Source organism: Meriones unguiculatus, chromosome 2 (assembly GCF_030254825.1).
Source record: "Meriones unguiculatus strain TT.TT164.6M chromosome 2, Bangor_MerUng_6.1, whole genome shotgun sequence".
Lineage (NCBI taxonomy): Eukaryota > Metazoa > Chordata > Mammalia > Rodentia > Muridae > Meriones > Meriones unguiculatus.
In genome coordinates this window covers 29,892,411-29,908,134 of record NC_083350.1, presented here as the reverse complement: position 1 = coordinate 29,908,134, position 15,724 = coordinate 29,892,411, and the positions used below count along the sequence as shown (strand labels likewise).

Sequence of the window (15,724 nt, the reverse complement as noted above, 5' to 3'; positions counted from 1 at the left end):
ATGTGTATTCTCCCCCAAAGAATACTTTAGGGAAAGCAGTCTGAGAAATACTTGTTCATTAGATATTTTCTGGCAGCAGCCAGCATATATCAAGCACATGATAAGCACATAATAAACTTGATTCTTGGAACATTAGTGGTTTGATTGTTTTGTTATTAACTGTCATTATTAAGTACCCATTGCTTTTTCTAGCAAAACATGTCATAATCACCCAAAAGATATAACAGTCATTGTAAGATTTCATGTTGAAAAATGTTAGCTTCTCGATTAAGCTTACGACTATAAATAGGTCAGGTTTGGTCCACTCACACACGCACACGCTCAGGAGTTTTTTCTCTAAAGAAGGTAAGTGCTCTCCAGTGTCTTGCCTGATTCAAGAACATCCTGAATCTTGTGAGCTCTATGGCCCTCTTCTGAAATCTATTCCTGATATATTCCACATGGAACCACACTGCCTCTGAAAGAGAAGCCTTCCTGCTACATCAGAGGAATTTATACAGATGGTAAAGTAACAGAAAATAACAGACAACTGAAGTGTTTTAGGAGCCATGATATTTCTACCATTCTCTAGTCCTGCAAGTGGGAAGGCTGCTTTCTCCAAATGAAATCCCATACTTTTTAGGTGAGAGGCAGAGGCCATTTATAGAGTGTCTTGTGCACAGAGAGCATGCCTACATTAAATTAATCAGTTGTTGGCTGCCTATGCTGGCCGTAAAGTCACCCTGACCTTGGCTGTTTTAACAACAGATGGGTTCGCTTACAACACACATCATCATCCAAACTCAGTGCCTGGTTATCTTCGGGTTCCAAATCCGTCGTGGGAACACCAAATGTCATAGGCATTCATCTGCTAGGGGTAGAGTCAAAGGGAACTGGAAATTGAGGGGTCCCGCAGTGTGTTAGGGACTTACTGCAACAACCCACAAGGCACATGCCTGCTGTTTTCCCGCTTAGAACAAGCTGCCAACCTCAACCCAGTTAAGTTTACCACAAGCTTGACAGGTGGATACAAAACCTGAGAAGGGATGAGATTGGGCTTCTCGGGAGAGGCTGAGTAGTAGCTGTTTTACTGTAGCAGTACAGAAAGCAAAATCAAACAGTGTTTCTCTTCGAGAGACTGCTGGGCTGCAACGCATGGGCTTTCTTACTAGATTACCTCAGCTTTATTATACAAAATAGCCATGTTGGACTCTGAATGGGGAGAGGTATTAGTGCTTATCACATATGATTTTCCCATTCTATTAATTTTAATTGATGTACCCTTTTTAGTGCAATTCAATTTCAGCATTGTGTGTGTGTGTGTGTGTGTGTGTGTGTGTGTGTGTGTGTGTGTGTGTGTTGTAAGGTAGAAGGGAGGGCCGTTTACTGCTTTGTTGTTTTGTTCCTATGTGCTGACGTGGCCTTTGAAAGTGGCTTTTGTGTGCAGCCGGGAGACCTGGTTTCAGATGCCAGCCGGAGCATCTTCAAGCTCATTAATAATGGAGGCGTCTGACAGGAGCAGCTTTCGCTTGCTTTGTTTCCACTGTAGATGAAAGGGGACATGGATCTTTCTGTTTTGCCCAATAACAACCATCCTGACAAATTCCTGCAGCTTGACGTGAAGTCTTTAATGAGGAGCTCAACCCTTCTACAGGCTAGCCTCGCGAGATTTCCGGGTGGAAATTATCCTGCTACACAACACTGGCAAAACCTTGTCTACTCACAGGTAGGATCTAATGGCGTATAAATATAGGGTGGGAGCTTGTTTCTTTCTCACTATGTGACATTTTTTTATTCGTGTGAAGAAGTAGGCTTGGGGTGGGAGATACAGAGAAGCTGTTTATTCCTCCCCCGCCTTCCTGTAAGCTCTGCGTATGTTGTGCAAATTCTCCTACCTGCACACTCCCTTCCAATCCCTGACTTCTCTGCCTGCCTTTGTTTCAGTATTGTGTGGGTCTCATTTACTCCTTCCTTTCAGAACATTTCAAACCAACTGTAACGTTTTCAAATAAGCTTAAAGGGAAGAAATACTTAACCTCTGCCAGTGTAATCTATGCATAAAACATGTTTACTGAGCAAGGCTCTGAAAGAGCCTGAGGCTTGCTTTTGCCCCTTTTAGACTCCCGTTCCTTTGATAGAGAAGCTCAAAGGATACCGAGGAGTGACTGGCCACTTTCCCCCGTGGAAAGTAATGGCTCTCAGCTCAGATGCAGGTCTTCCACAGGTGTCTGTCTGCGTAGGCCAGCCATAGGAAGAAGGCCTTCCAATCCAAGGCAGAGCTTATTGCTCTTGATCTTTCACAAAAGAATCAAACTGATGAATTCCATCTGCTGAGACCAACACAAAGGCCCCTGCTGAGGCACAGCTAATCAAACAGGGATAATCTTGTTTTAAGATGTGAAGGCTAATGGCGTTGAGGGTGACTCCATGTAGAAAGAGGAAAAGGCATTTTGTTTCAGAGCTGATGTAAACTGACCTACAAGCCCCTGTAAGTCGTTAAGTCCTTTGGAGTTTTCAAATTCCCTCGACAGAAATTTGTTTGCTTTTAAGAACAGTTGCTCCTCATGAATCCTAGTGTACAGTGACTGGCTTGTGGTGTGTTTGTAGCCTCTTTGGGACCTATGTCATGAGTTCATTCAGAGTCGTATACACTTGAGTGATTATGTAAGTTGCCTCTGCCCTGTAAAGGGTTCAACTTATTTCCATTATAAGTCATCAGCCTGATTTTTTTTTAAACCATTGCATCCATGTTTTGTAATCCTCAAGGCCTTGTGGCTTTCTAAACAAACCTGCTTATCATTGTTTGGTGTTTTTCTTGGTTAAAGGAAATAAAGATCCTCCTTTACTTCACTGTTCATGTCACAGAACAACATTATTAAAAATGATTTCAGAATATCTTGCCCCTCCCCTTCATACTGTCGATGAAGTACATCATAGGGTCACATAGTGAGAAGATTGGGGGAGGTGGAGGTATGACACAGAAATCTTATAGCATCTTTTGTTTAGGGGCTGTGGTTGGTTGACATACTGTCTCCATTTGGAATTCCACAATTAAAACTCAAACCGTAAGGAAATGCAAATTTCCAACAGGCAACTTTTTATACAGGCCCTTTGGGGCCTAAATATTATTCAAGGAACAAAGATGTATATTTCTGATCTTTGATAAATCTCAAATAAATTACCTTTTTACCCTAAAAGAGAATGACAAGGAATTTAGTGAGGATCATTTTCCTTCTGAAGTAATGGATGGTGAGGAGTCATGGAAGACAAGTGCAAAACAGGAAATTAGGTAGGTGTGGCTCAAACTACTAGTTAGCCCATATGATCATCACAATTGGCTCAAGTGGATCTCAAAATCAAGAACTGACTTATTTAGTAAAAAGTAAGTAAATATAAAATGGGAACATGCAATTTTGAAATAGAACCATGCTTAAAATTTTTTTTCTTCCTCAACCAGGCGTGGTGGAGCATGCCTTTATCTACCAGTGCCCAGGCATGTGGGTGGACACATACATACAGAATAAAACATAGTTTTAAATTAAGTGATATAATGTTTAAAGCCATCCTAGTGAGCAGATGGACTCAAAGGGATTTTCTTTTGTTTTTGTTTACTATTTCTGACTCCTTTCACATTGGTTTCAGAACCCTGGGAATTCTCAGAGGAAATCTGTGAGCTGGAGTGGAAAGCCAGTGGTGAGAAGTGGGTATCAGTATTTCCAGACAGGCTTTTTCTCTGGTTTCATGTCCTGACTTCCATTCATCATTGCTTTTGTGTCCTGCACTACTGTTCTCCTTAAATACCTACATTCCGTAGGTGTCTCTGCGAGGTTTCTTTTATGTTCAAGCATTTGTATGTGTGTGTGTTTATCCTGTGCATGTGTGCTGCTATATGTACATGTATATGAGCTTATGTTTGCATATGTGTGTGTGTTTGTATGTGAGTGTGTGTATGCATGCATTTGTGCTTTGGCCTAGCATTTTGTAACACCACATTTTACTTTCACTGTGTCATAAGTTAAAACATTTCCATTGCTTGTCATTTAAAATGTAGTCGTAATGTTTACAAGATTTGGATTGGGGATATGCTTTTGTTGATTTCTAGGTTATTAACTATGTTGTTTGTGTTCATTAAAATCTATCACACTATCAATGTTTCTAAAATACAAAATGTAGTATTTCCAACTATTAATGTCCATTGATTGGGTTTGTTAATTTTATTGTTTGTCTTTATCCTTAGGAATCTTTTGTATAGATATATGCAGTTTTAATGATTAATTTTTATTGTTACAATATTTTATATAACGTACATAACATTTTAGAGTTATCATACTCTGCCAATGATGTTACTTTTACTCAAAACCTTTGTATCTAACAGTTTCTTGCTTTAAGTCTATTTCGCTTGATACTTGTAGTGTATCATGATATTCTGTTTTCTGTACCAGTTCCCTGTAGCATGTTGTAGGAACAAGTACACCCAAATCTAGTAATGCAATAGGGTATATATCACATCTGCGCCCCTGAGATGTCAGTGCCGCACACATCCTCAGAGGCTTACCTAAAGGCATAATTTACGTTTTTTTTTTTTTTTTTCCCCCTCCTGGATGTCTTTTCTACAATATAAGAATCTGCATTATGCCTGCAGAGCAAGAGGACAGAGAGGAAGACACACACACTGTTGGGGAGGTTAGTAATCAAGCTTGACTTTCAGCACAACTGTTGTGTGTCACTGAAGAGGAAATGGGTTTTCCTCTGGCCAGGCACCACCTCATTCCCATTGTTTGAAACAGATAGATGCCATCGTTAAGATCCTTCAGATATATTATATGTAATCTAGCATATGTGTGTGTATACGCACAGATTGTATCTTTTTAAACCTCGCACAGAACTGACAGCTGAGATCATCTATCAGCTAGATTCTGCCTCAGCACCACCCTTAGCAAGGGCTCCTGCGAGCCATCCTGCAAACTTCCCTGTAAAGAAGCAGGTTGTTACAGTACTTCTTTCTTTGTAAGCAGTAGAGAAGTCACTATTCCCAAGTCCTTCTGAAGTCTCTCTGGAAGTACTTCCCTGGAGGTGAGGCAGGGTCACTGCTATGTCTGCTCCCTTTCAGGACATCTTGGTCTCGTTCTGTACAGCCTCATGCTTCTGGGAAGGTCTCAGATCTTACTTCTACTCATTTTTCCTGGGAATTTAGAGACCTGGGCTTACCATTGTTTTCTCAGTCTTTGGTCTGTTGTTTTTGTAGTTATTCTCAGTTTTTATGTCTAAATGAGTAGAGATGCAGATGGTTGTGTTTTCCAGGAGTTCCCAAGTAATTTTTTTTAAAGACTCAGGTTATCATCTTGTAGTGTCTTCAGCAATTTATTTAACTATTCATTAATATAGGTCTTTTTTATTTAGTCTCCAGTGGTTCGTTCTTACAGATATAAAAGACAGCTAAAAGTCTTTTAAAGGCATGGGTCTCAAACTGGCCTTTGGACCTTGATTTCCTGTCTTCATTCCTCTAGTTTCTGGCTTAATGACCACCAACCCTGAGGCTTATAATCCATGCCTTCAGCATCATCTTTGCCTTCACTTACTGCATATAGCTGGGACATTTCCCTCATCTTTGTATTTTTTGTTTGTTTGTTAGTAAGTAATTTTACATCTCATTGTTCGGGGCCTACAGCTGTTACACTGGGAAGCACCAGGCTTCTGGACCCTCCTTGCACACTTGGAATCATCCTGTTGAATTCCCCAACTCTTGTCATATACAAATGTTCTGATTGGTTATATATGACTCTATATAGTTCTCAGATTTGCTACAAGTAACTACTAAAGTTAGTAATGACTGTCTCTAAGCTTACCATATTAAGATTTATAGCAAATGACTTTTGCTGTAGAACATGAATAACCGTCTTCAAGCTTCCATTTGCAGGAGGTAGAGATATGGCTCAGATGGTGAAATGATCCCACATGAAAGTTCGATGCTCTGAATTTAGCTCTTTGATGTTCACATGAAAAGCTGGGCCTAGGGCCACATTTCTGTAATTCCAGTGCTAGGGTGAGGTGGTGTTGGGACAGATGGACCCCTGGAGCTCACACTCAGCCAGTCCAGCTGAGTTCCAAGCTCAACAAAAGACCTTGTCTCAAAGATAAATAAATAAATACATAAAGCATAAATACATAAGTAAATAAAGAGTAGCGTGATTAAGGAAGACATCTAGTGTCAGCCTCTGTTGTCCACTCATGCACACATGTGCCCTTGCATGTATTCATACAAGCACTGCACACAGAGAATCATGTGCATACACTGTACATGTACAAAGCAAGCCAGAATAAAGCTGTTAGTATTTCTTCCTGGTTCTGGAGTGCCACAGCAGTGGGATGCAGATGCCGCTTTCCAGCAAGTCTCCAGCTTTGGACACTTGTCTCCACTGTGACAAGTGGCAAAGTACCAGGCAGTATAAGCAGTCCTTCTCGATTACGAGAAGCCTGAGGAGCAGCAGATGGCCTGGGCGTAGGCCCCTCTCTTTTCAAGTAGTGACAGTGTTTTTGAGTTGCTTATTTTATGGTCCTGCCATCTCAGATCCCTGTCTATAGTATCAAACGACAACAACAGAAAGGGGCAGAGATCATGTGGAAACGTTTGGAAACAGATTGGACATGTCCTCAAGTCACTTCTGCTGCACTTTCTTGGCTTTGCAAAGCCTGACCCCAAAACTAATTTCAGGGCAGACTAAAGAAGCCAGACACTGCACTCAACCGAGGAAACAAAACGGGTTTCGTTCAGCCAGTCGCCATGCTCAGGTCTCTGTGTTCATACATGCCTGCCTTATCGTACGTTCTTTTCTACTTTCATGCTTCCTGAGTCCTTAAAATCGAATCTAGGTATTAAATATTGAATAGTTAAGTTTACATCTTAACATCTAATTTGCCAGTCTTTGTCACTTCTATATCGAGTTGAGCCTGCTTCTATTTCCCACGTGTGACTTTTCCTTTATATGCTTTTGAGATGGCCTTCATTTATACCCAAACCACTTAGAGATCTATCAGCTTGCCTTTATCATCTTTACCAACCTAGTAATTTGGAGATAAACAGTCTTTCTTCAGTTTGAACAACAGCTTTATCCTTTCCCTCCAATTCTTAGTTTCTTAATTAACAACACCTGTGTTAAACTTATTAACATCTAATTCTTTAGTTCACTTTAAAACTCAAATCATCATATTATTTCCATCTTAGCAATTTCTATTTACTTTTCAACATTCCTTTGTCTTCATCTCCCTGACTATTGATTTATATTTTTAGAGTTTCTTGGTTTAATAGCCTATTAGCTGCTAACCTTTAGATTTTGTTTGCCTGAGTAATGTCTTCCAGCTCTTTTATTAAGTGATATTTTACTTGCACATTGAAGTATTAGGATTAAAATGGATAAAAATAAATGGGCAAAGTTTGGCTTAATAGTGAAAGTCTAGCTAAACTTTGAAGTGTTACTTCCTTAAATAAATATTTTAAATGGAATTTATTTTACAGTTCAGTTGATTAAAATCATACAAATGCTACTGCATTTTCTACTTAGTAGTTTCCCTAAGATGTAGCATGGAAAGTTGGGCTTGCATATATGTTCCTTATTTTCTTAAATCTGTTTGGGAAAAAATAGCAAAATACAAATCAACCACAACAAATTTTTTTTTGCAAACTGCTATTTAAACCTGGAGATTCACTCTTGCTAGGTAAGCACTCCACCACTGAACTACATCTCCAACCCCATAACTAGTATTTATTTTTATCCTACCATTAATTAATAATTGCTATTTATTTGGCTGTCTTGGAGATCTTCAGTAATCTAAGCGTGTATTCAGTCTTTGAGCTACGTCCCAGTAATTCCATCAAATTATTTTTGAGTAATTTATTAATGTATAAATTATAAGAAAATAATTGTGTTTTTTTTCAGATTAGCAATAAATCTTTATATTAAGTTTTTTTTTTTTTGGTGTGTCCTTCAGAGGTAAGAATGATAAATAAGGCTTAAATTCTACCTTAGAATCTACTTCTGACTGTTTGATACCATCATACATTAATTCTTCTAAATCTGTATATGTTTTATAGTTTATATATACTTTTCTTTAGCCACACATTTTATTTCACTCATTTATCAAACCTCTTATTTACATTCCAGGAGCAGGAAAGGAACCTAACAAAGAAAATTTGTACATATCAGAGGAGTTAGCCTGCTCCAAACATGATCAAAGCCACCCAGACTTGAAGAAAACAATAGCATTTTAATTATGCTGAGCCCAAACAACCTTAATTTCTTGTAAAATTGTTTTTATTTGATTTAGAACAACACTTATAAAGCTACTTTAAGCTTGATGCTTAAAGATAAATGCTTAATGATAAAGTTCATCATTTGATGACATGACATAGCATCATAGTCTATAAATTGACTTTTAGCAGACAAAAACCAAGTTAAAGTTAGAGACTGTCTCTGAAGTGAACTCTATGTGAAAAGTGCATTTATTAAAGTTTCAAGGAAGGAGAGATGGCTCACTTGCTACTCTTTCTGTGGACCCAGGTTTGATTCCCAGCATCCGCAGTATCTTTAACTCAAGTTTCAAGGGCTCTGTATCTTCTCTGGTCTTGGAGAGTACCTGGCCTGCGCTTGATATACATACATACATGCAGTAAAACACTAATACATGTAAAGTGAATAAATATTTTTTTCAAAGTCATAGAAACCCAATGCCCAGGATAACACAGATGGTTTTATCTATATTATTTCCCTCTTTACTTACCAGTTATTTCAAAAGGTGGCCAGGCCATATCAAGCAAGTCTACAATTTTAGTTTATATAACTACATATTTAATGTAACCTTTATGTTCTAAGAAATGCTGAGGTCATCGGAATATGACCTGAGGTAGTTTTACACACAACTCAAAAGGAGATGATTCTTATTGGTATATTTCCAATGTTCTTAGGTTCAGTCGCCATGTTTTACACATACACACACACACAATTGAAAATTTGTGGGGAAAGCACATGTATTTGTCATGTGTGTGTTCCTTTCTATGTCTATACTATGTTCCAATATCAATTGTTTTAAAATTTTATTTTATTAATTATACTTTATTCACTTTGTATCCCCCCATAAGCTCCTCCCTCCTCCCCTCCCGGTCTCACCCTCCCTTCCCCTTCTTCACACATGCTTCTGCCCAAGTCCACTGATAAAGGAGGTCCTCCTCTCCTTCCTTCTGATCTTAGTCTATCAGATCACATCAGGAGTGGCTGCATTGTCATCTTCTGTGCCCTGGTAAGGCTGCTCCACCCTCAGGGGGAGGTGATCAAAGAGCAGGCCAATCAGATTATGTCAGAGACAGTCCCTCTTTCCCATTACTATGGAACACACTTGGACACTAAACTGCCATGGGCTACATCTGTGCAGGGGCTCTAGGTTATCTCCATGCCTGGTACTTGGTTGGAGTATGAGTCTCTGAGAAGACCCCTGTGTTCAAATTTTCAAAGCGTGTGGAATCTTATGTAAGAAGTGGGAAATAGTAAGATCTGGAGAGGACAGAAACCCCACGAGGAGAGCAACAGAACCAGAAAATTTGAACACAGGAGTCTTCCCAGCGACTCAATATCAAATTTTTAAATTTTTGAAAGTGAAGAATTAATTTCTCTAGCAGACAGCTGGTCAGCAGACACCTAGAGGTGAATGGTATTAAATTGACTCGGTTGCTCTATGGCTTTTCCTGAAGCCAGGGAGATGGGATCAAATGTCGTTCCACCTCAGGTAGGCTACTGATAACAGACCAAAGAAATGATTCCACCCAAGTCTAGCTTGGGTTAACAATAAGTTTATTACAGTAATCTACGGGAACAAGGGGGACTCACAGGCGACTGCAGCACCCAAATTCCCAAATCAGCAAGGGTGAGGACTCACAAAACTTGGACCCCTGCATGGCCCTACTTATGCCAGCCTACAGGCAGATCCACTGAAAAGTGTTTGTGTGTGCACATGCGTGTGTGTTCATACACATATGTGTTCTTTCCAGGACATGTGTATGCAGAGGACATAAACAAGGTGTTACAGCTTGTAGATCCCATTCTCTTGTGCTGTGAGGGTCCAGAGATCAAATCGAGGCTGGCAAGTTTGCAGGAATCACCTTTATCCGCAGAGCCAACTTGCGGTCCTAGAAAATGTTTTCAATCTTAATTTTCTGGTTTCAAACAATAATATTAAGTATTACTTTTATGAATCTTGAAATACATTAAAAGACATAAATGCCATTAAACTCTAACGCAGACGAGCTGGAAAACTGTGTTTCTTCAGAAAGTAGATGAATTGCAGAATATAATTCTGTCTTTGTAACTGGAAAGTATTATTGAAATGGATATTAAACTGAACAACAAAACATACAAAGAGAGAACTCAGTTAATGGAAGGATCGTAGATCAAAGTAGATCCCAGAGTTATTTCATAATTCATTGTGTAATCTGTTGGGTATGAGACAGAAACAACAAATTTGCAGATACAGATTTCTGTGATTTGGGCTCCTCTGCCCCCAGCAACACCAGCTTCTAATAAAAGCCTTGTTTTCTAATCTCCCAACAGAGGGAAAATAACGCTGCTACTCAACGAACTAAGGGAATTAGCGGGGAGAGCCCAGTCCTTCCTGACAGCCCTCCACCATCCGTGTCTCCAGTTATGAAGAATAACCCATTATATGGTGACGTAAGTTTGGAAGAAGCTATGGAGGAAAGAAAAAAGAATCCTTCATGGACTATTGAAGAGTATGATAAGCATTCTGTGCACACAAATCTCTCCGGACATCTGAAGGTGTGTATTGTAAGAATGATCTTAATTTGCTAACAGATCAGCTAAGTGATCCTGAAAAGGTGTAGGCATGACAGGAGTTCTTCACCGAACACAAAATCTCCAGACCACAGGTCCTCTTGGTCCTTGGGATCATTTCTTTTTCCCAGCCACTGTGTGGGGTTATTTATTTGTTTTGTGTTTTACTCAACCAATGGCATCTGTGTAATGTAGAGAGAAGAAAGGAGGAGCAGTAATGAATAAAGTTCTCCTCGGAAGATGAAAGGCAGCATTTTTGTTGTTTTGGTTTTGTTTTTAATTAAATTTTAAGGTCACATGTGTTTGCCCTAGTTTGTAATCTTATATAATTGTTTATGCTCAAGAACACTTAGGGATAAATTTTTCACTGTACATTTTTTCTTCAAAGCTACTTATGAAATGATGGGACTCAGTTTGGCACTGTGCAGGGAAGCCCTTCCCAGTAATCACAGTGATCGTTTTTTAACATTCCAAGCCCACCGAATGATTTAAGATGGCAGGTTTACATTTTGCTCATTTTTCTTGTGTGTCAAAACAAAACATTTCAACAAGGAGAAGTATGCAATGAACTCAGTCATCCAGCTTATGATTTCTCTTCCCCCTACCTTTTCTTTTCTTCCTCTGATGTCAGCCACACACAGAAGACCCAAATACCTGAAAACCAAAGTGGTCCCTGTGTTGTCTAAAAGAACTAGATTCCTGACACGTCTTGGCTTGCTTCCACCTGCCTTAGGCCAGAAAAGCCTGACATTTCCCAAGTACCCTTCGTTTAAAAATGTGTGTCTGGTCCAAGTTTACACCTTAGCCACCTGAAGTGGAGCACAATTTTTTTTTTTTTTTTGAAGAGTACCATAGATGCTCATGTTGTGCACACAAGTTTTAAGCCTTGAGCGTACGTTCCTTGAAATCTATTACGTCTAGAATCCCTGACAGCTCTTAATCTCCTACCTTGAACGTACCTCCTCTTTGGTGCCTTTCTGAGAAATTTCCAAAAGACAACAACAGTGCATTTCTTTTTCTTGTCTTTGTTTTTGTTTAATCTCATGTTTCTTACTAAAGACTTCATAGCATTAAGTCTGTTATGGGGGGGGTACACTAATTTATTTCATGAAAAGTCATTTACTGCTGGGCACCATCTAAGGCCTGTTGTCTTGTCTTTGCTGTGTGTATATGTGACAAGGGGGCTGTGGAGACAGATGCTTTTTCCCTGCCTGCACACAAATCCATCTAAATGAGTAAATAGAAATAGTTCACTGGATTCAAAGACTGTGATTTTCATATGCCAATTTCAAAAATCAATTTTTTTTTCTTTTTGTTGTTTGTTCGTAAGTTTAGATCTCCGGCTTAGGAAATTGAAGATAATTGGTAATTAATTTTTTAAGTTAAATCTACAAGATCACACATGAATAGAATGGATGTGCTGTGTTGCTGACACCACCAGTCCCCTCTGTAGTCTGTGCACACACACACTTCTCAGAGAAACTCTCAGGCTGATCTGTGTACTGGCTTCACTATGGCTTCCTCAGTGTTAACTCCCACAAGAATCTGGGATTCTGGGAATCTTCTGCTGTCATTAGAACAGCATATTATGAAACTCCATATTATATTTCATGACGTTGGCACTTCTGTCCTTTTCTCATAAATAGCAGGTAGAGCTTCTCATTTAAGTTTGTAACTTGTTTAACTTTCACTTTTATTTTACTTGCCTGGGTGTTTAGCCTGTGCATGCGTCTGCGCATCTCATGCATGCAGTGCCCTAGGAGGCCGCAAGAAGATGTCATGGGGTTACAGAGGCTGTGTGGGTACAGGGAATCTAATCCAGGTCCTCTGGTAGAGCAGCCATCCCTCTTAACTGATGAGTCATCTCTTCAGACCCATGATTTTTGTAATCTTGATACCATCTATAGACTATAAAGGTCCCAAGTGCCTCGACGTGTCACCATTTTTCTAAATTGCTAAGAGTAATTAAGTCAGAAAAGATAAAAGAAATGATACACTTAATTACCAATGCGTGCCAAAGTGAGGATTTAGGAGGGGATTGTCCCCATTAGGGAAGCCATTGGTGAAAAGAAAAATTAGAGAATTGAAGTTGCAAAATGGATGTCTCTGGTTAGGACACGAACAAGATTAAAAACAAAACTAAACAAAAACAAGGGGATGCAGATAAGGGTCCTAAATCGGCAGTATTCTACTGCACAGGTCTTCCAAATTCAATTGTAATTCTTAAGCACTTCTTAGGACGTGGTTTAAACCCACTTACACCTTCATTTTGGAGAATCACAATTGCCAAATACACCTCAGCTCCTAACAGGTGTATATATGCTTCTCCTAGCACTAAAATCCTAACTCTGAAACTAGTTCAAAGCCCCTAGAGGCTGCCAGCCACAAGAAACTGGTTTTTGTGACACCATTAGGTGATAGAAATCCAGTGAAAGCATTGAAGGTGACAGCCTGTTAAAGATCCTTCAGACTATCTAGGCAAGAAAAACCAAGGCCTACAGATGGTATGTGAAAGTGCTCATTCAACCATCTTTGTAAACTTAATGTATGAGACTGCATGCCCCGCCAAAACACAGGGCCTATGCACTAAACCTAGAGATTAGAGGAACAATTGTATTTTTTTTTTTAAAAAAAGCATATGGAATTGTAGAATATATTTGAGACTTATTTGGTACTTGAGAGCAGGCTGACTTAGAGAGATTCTCTGGCACCTTAAAGAAGATGGATCCAATGAGACAGAAGAACCCAATGGACAGGCACTAATGGGAGCAAAGCTGTCCCCTGTGATGCTCTGTGGAAGCTGTACTGTGAACACCTAGCCTGTCCTCCCTTCATGGAAGTCAGTCAGGGATTTCCTGAAACTTGCCAAATTCTTATCCCGGCCATGAGATGAGACAAAACCTCCAAGGTCCCTTTAAAGCTAGGAATTGTAATCATAATTGTATTTCAAGTAACTCAACTGATTTATAGCCATTACTTATGAGCTGTCAGAAACACACAATTGGCTAAGAGATGAAGCTGATGTTTCTTACTTGGAAGTGTGAGCAATTTAATGCAGAAATTGTGCAGGCCACCTAATAAATAAATTCTGAGTTAGGCAGACAAATTTCCTGCAGGTACCTGTGGCCAGACAGGGTGTGGCAGTGTATCTCAGATATTTAGAGATGTCAAGCCTACTGTTTGAGCCTCGGCACTTAAGCCTTATGCAGAACAGTGAACGCAGGGCCTCTGATGCTATCTTCTTGTCATGTCTCCTTCTGTAATGCTGACTGGTCACTCATCAGTGATATTTCCTGTGTCATTTTCTTTTAGGAGAACCCCAATGACCTGCGCTTTTGGCTGGGGGATATGTACACTCCAGGTTTTGACACTTTGCTGAAAAAGAAGAAGAAGCGCAACAAGCGATCAAAATTATGTCACATGGGTCTGATTTTACTCGTCGTGTCCTCCATCTTGGTTACCATAGTGACACTCAGCGCCTTATTCGCCTAAGAAAATTGCAGTCGCTTCTTTAAAGCTCTCAAACGCCTTCTAAATCCTTACAGGGAAACCTGTCTGTGCGTTGTGAACATATGCGTTGCTGACTGTGTGAACTAAACACCGTTGTCCTATAGAGTGTGAGTGAGCATTGCTTGTGTTACACTAGCCTCTGCTTTGTTCCATGAAACGTGTGTGTGATTCCGGCCTGGGGTTTGTGCTTTGTGACACAGATGTTTCCAAGCCACTCCCTTCATGCAACCACAACCAAGCTTTATGATAGCAGAGAGCATTAAGGACTGGCAGCTGCTTGTCTCGGAGCTCATTTTGCTTATCTGATTTTCACCGCACCATTCCTTCCTTTTCCCCTGGGCCCTGGGGAAGCTCCAGCCAATCTAGCCAACTGCTGGGGCTACGGGAAGGCTTCTGCTGAGCTATCAGTCAGTTTAGATGTGCTTTATTTTCCTTTCTCTCTGTTGAAGTTAGAGGGGAAAAGAAAGTGGAAGGGAGACGATGGTCAAACCTATTCTAATTTCCCTACTAATCCTTTGTAACGATCCAAATTTATGTTAGTGTTTTAGCAGAAATAAACTTGGTCAGCCGTTGTGGTAGAATCAATTCCATTATACCCAGTTGCCTTTGTGGATTAGGCGCCAACAAGTGGGACCTCTAGTGGCAGTGGGTACATGTTCACCAGACATAGGGGGTGGGGACCTGGACAGACTCCAGGAAAGCTGCCACCCCTGAGTATTCAGCTGAATGACAGTTAGGCCTGAACAAAAGATTGTGCGAGGAGGAAGCTAGCTTCAGGGAGAAGAGTGGCTGCCTTGTAACAGTAGCTTTTGCTTCAATGGGTATGTCATTTCCAATGCTTGTTGACATCCTTCTCCTGGGTGCAAGTACCTGGAAAAAGCCCCATGACACAGAGAATCATGTCTGCCCTGTCCTCCTCCCAGGAAAATCTTCCCTAAGGTCCTCAGTGTCACGCATAGAGCTTTGTAGCATATGAAACAAGATTGTAGCATATGAAACTCTTTTTCTTTTTCCCAAAGAGTGCTGTCCTCTTGTGCCCTTTGATAATGCCTTACCATCTCGCTGTATTGCTCATAAAGGTACTTGAAGTAAGGTGTATAAACCGAGAGTTTACCGGACAATAAATCATTGTGTACAAAGCAAAATTGGTCATACTGATCTTTGCACTGTGTGCCTTGCTATTCTTCTTTTTGCTGTGGGTTCCAGTTCAGGGCATAGAAATTGGCAGGGAAATGAAGGGGGCAGGGGTGGGGGAGTCCTCCCGATGCCAGGCTCACTCCCACTGCGGATGCCCTTAGACACTGCATGCTATCACTATGTCCTCAAAGCTTGACTGCTCATGGGTCACCGTGCATGGCAGTCATGCTGAACCGGGTTATTCGTGTCTCTACAAGACAAGG

At 40.3% G+C, this 15,724-nt stretch overlaps 1 protein-coding gene across 2 annotated transcripts; it reads left to right on the top strand.

Annotated features, from left to right (window-relative positions):
- The first annotated feature begins 1,378 nt into the window (after positions 1-1,378).
- Positions 1,379-15,469, top strand: Minar2 (membrane integral NOTCH2 associated receptor 2). Of its 2 annotated transcripts, XM_021634125.2 has the most exons (5): positions 1,624-1,705; positions 3,622-3,679; positions 4,602-4,662; positions 10,575-10,799; positions 14,127-15,469. In XM_021634125.2, exons 3-5 carry the CDS (start codon positions 4,612-4,614, stop codon positions 14,304-14,306), a joined length of 456 nt encoding a protein of 151 aa, XP_021489800.1. In that variant the 5' UTR covers positions 1,624-1,705; positions 3,622-3,679; positions 4,602-4,611; the 3' UTR covers positions 14,307-15,469. The 2 variants fall into 2 exon arrangements, with proteins under 2 accessions (XP_021489799.1, XP_021489800.1); XM_021634124.2 differs by lacking the exons at positions 3,622-3,679; positions 4,602-4,662 and having other exon boundaries at positions 1,379-1,705.
- The last annotated feature ends 255 nt before the right edge of the window (positions 15,470-15,724 follow it).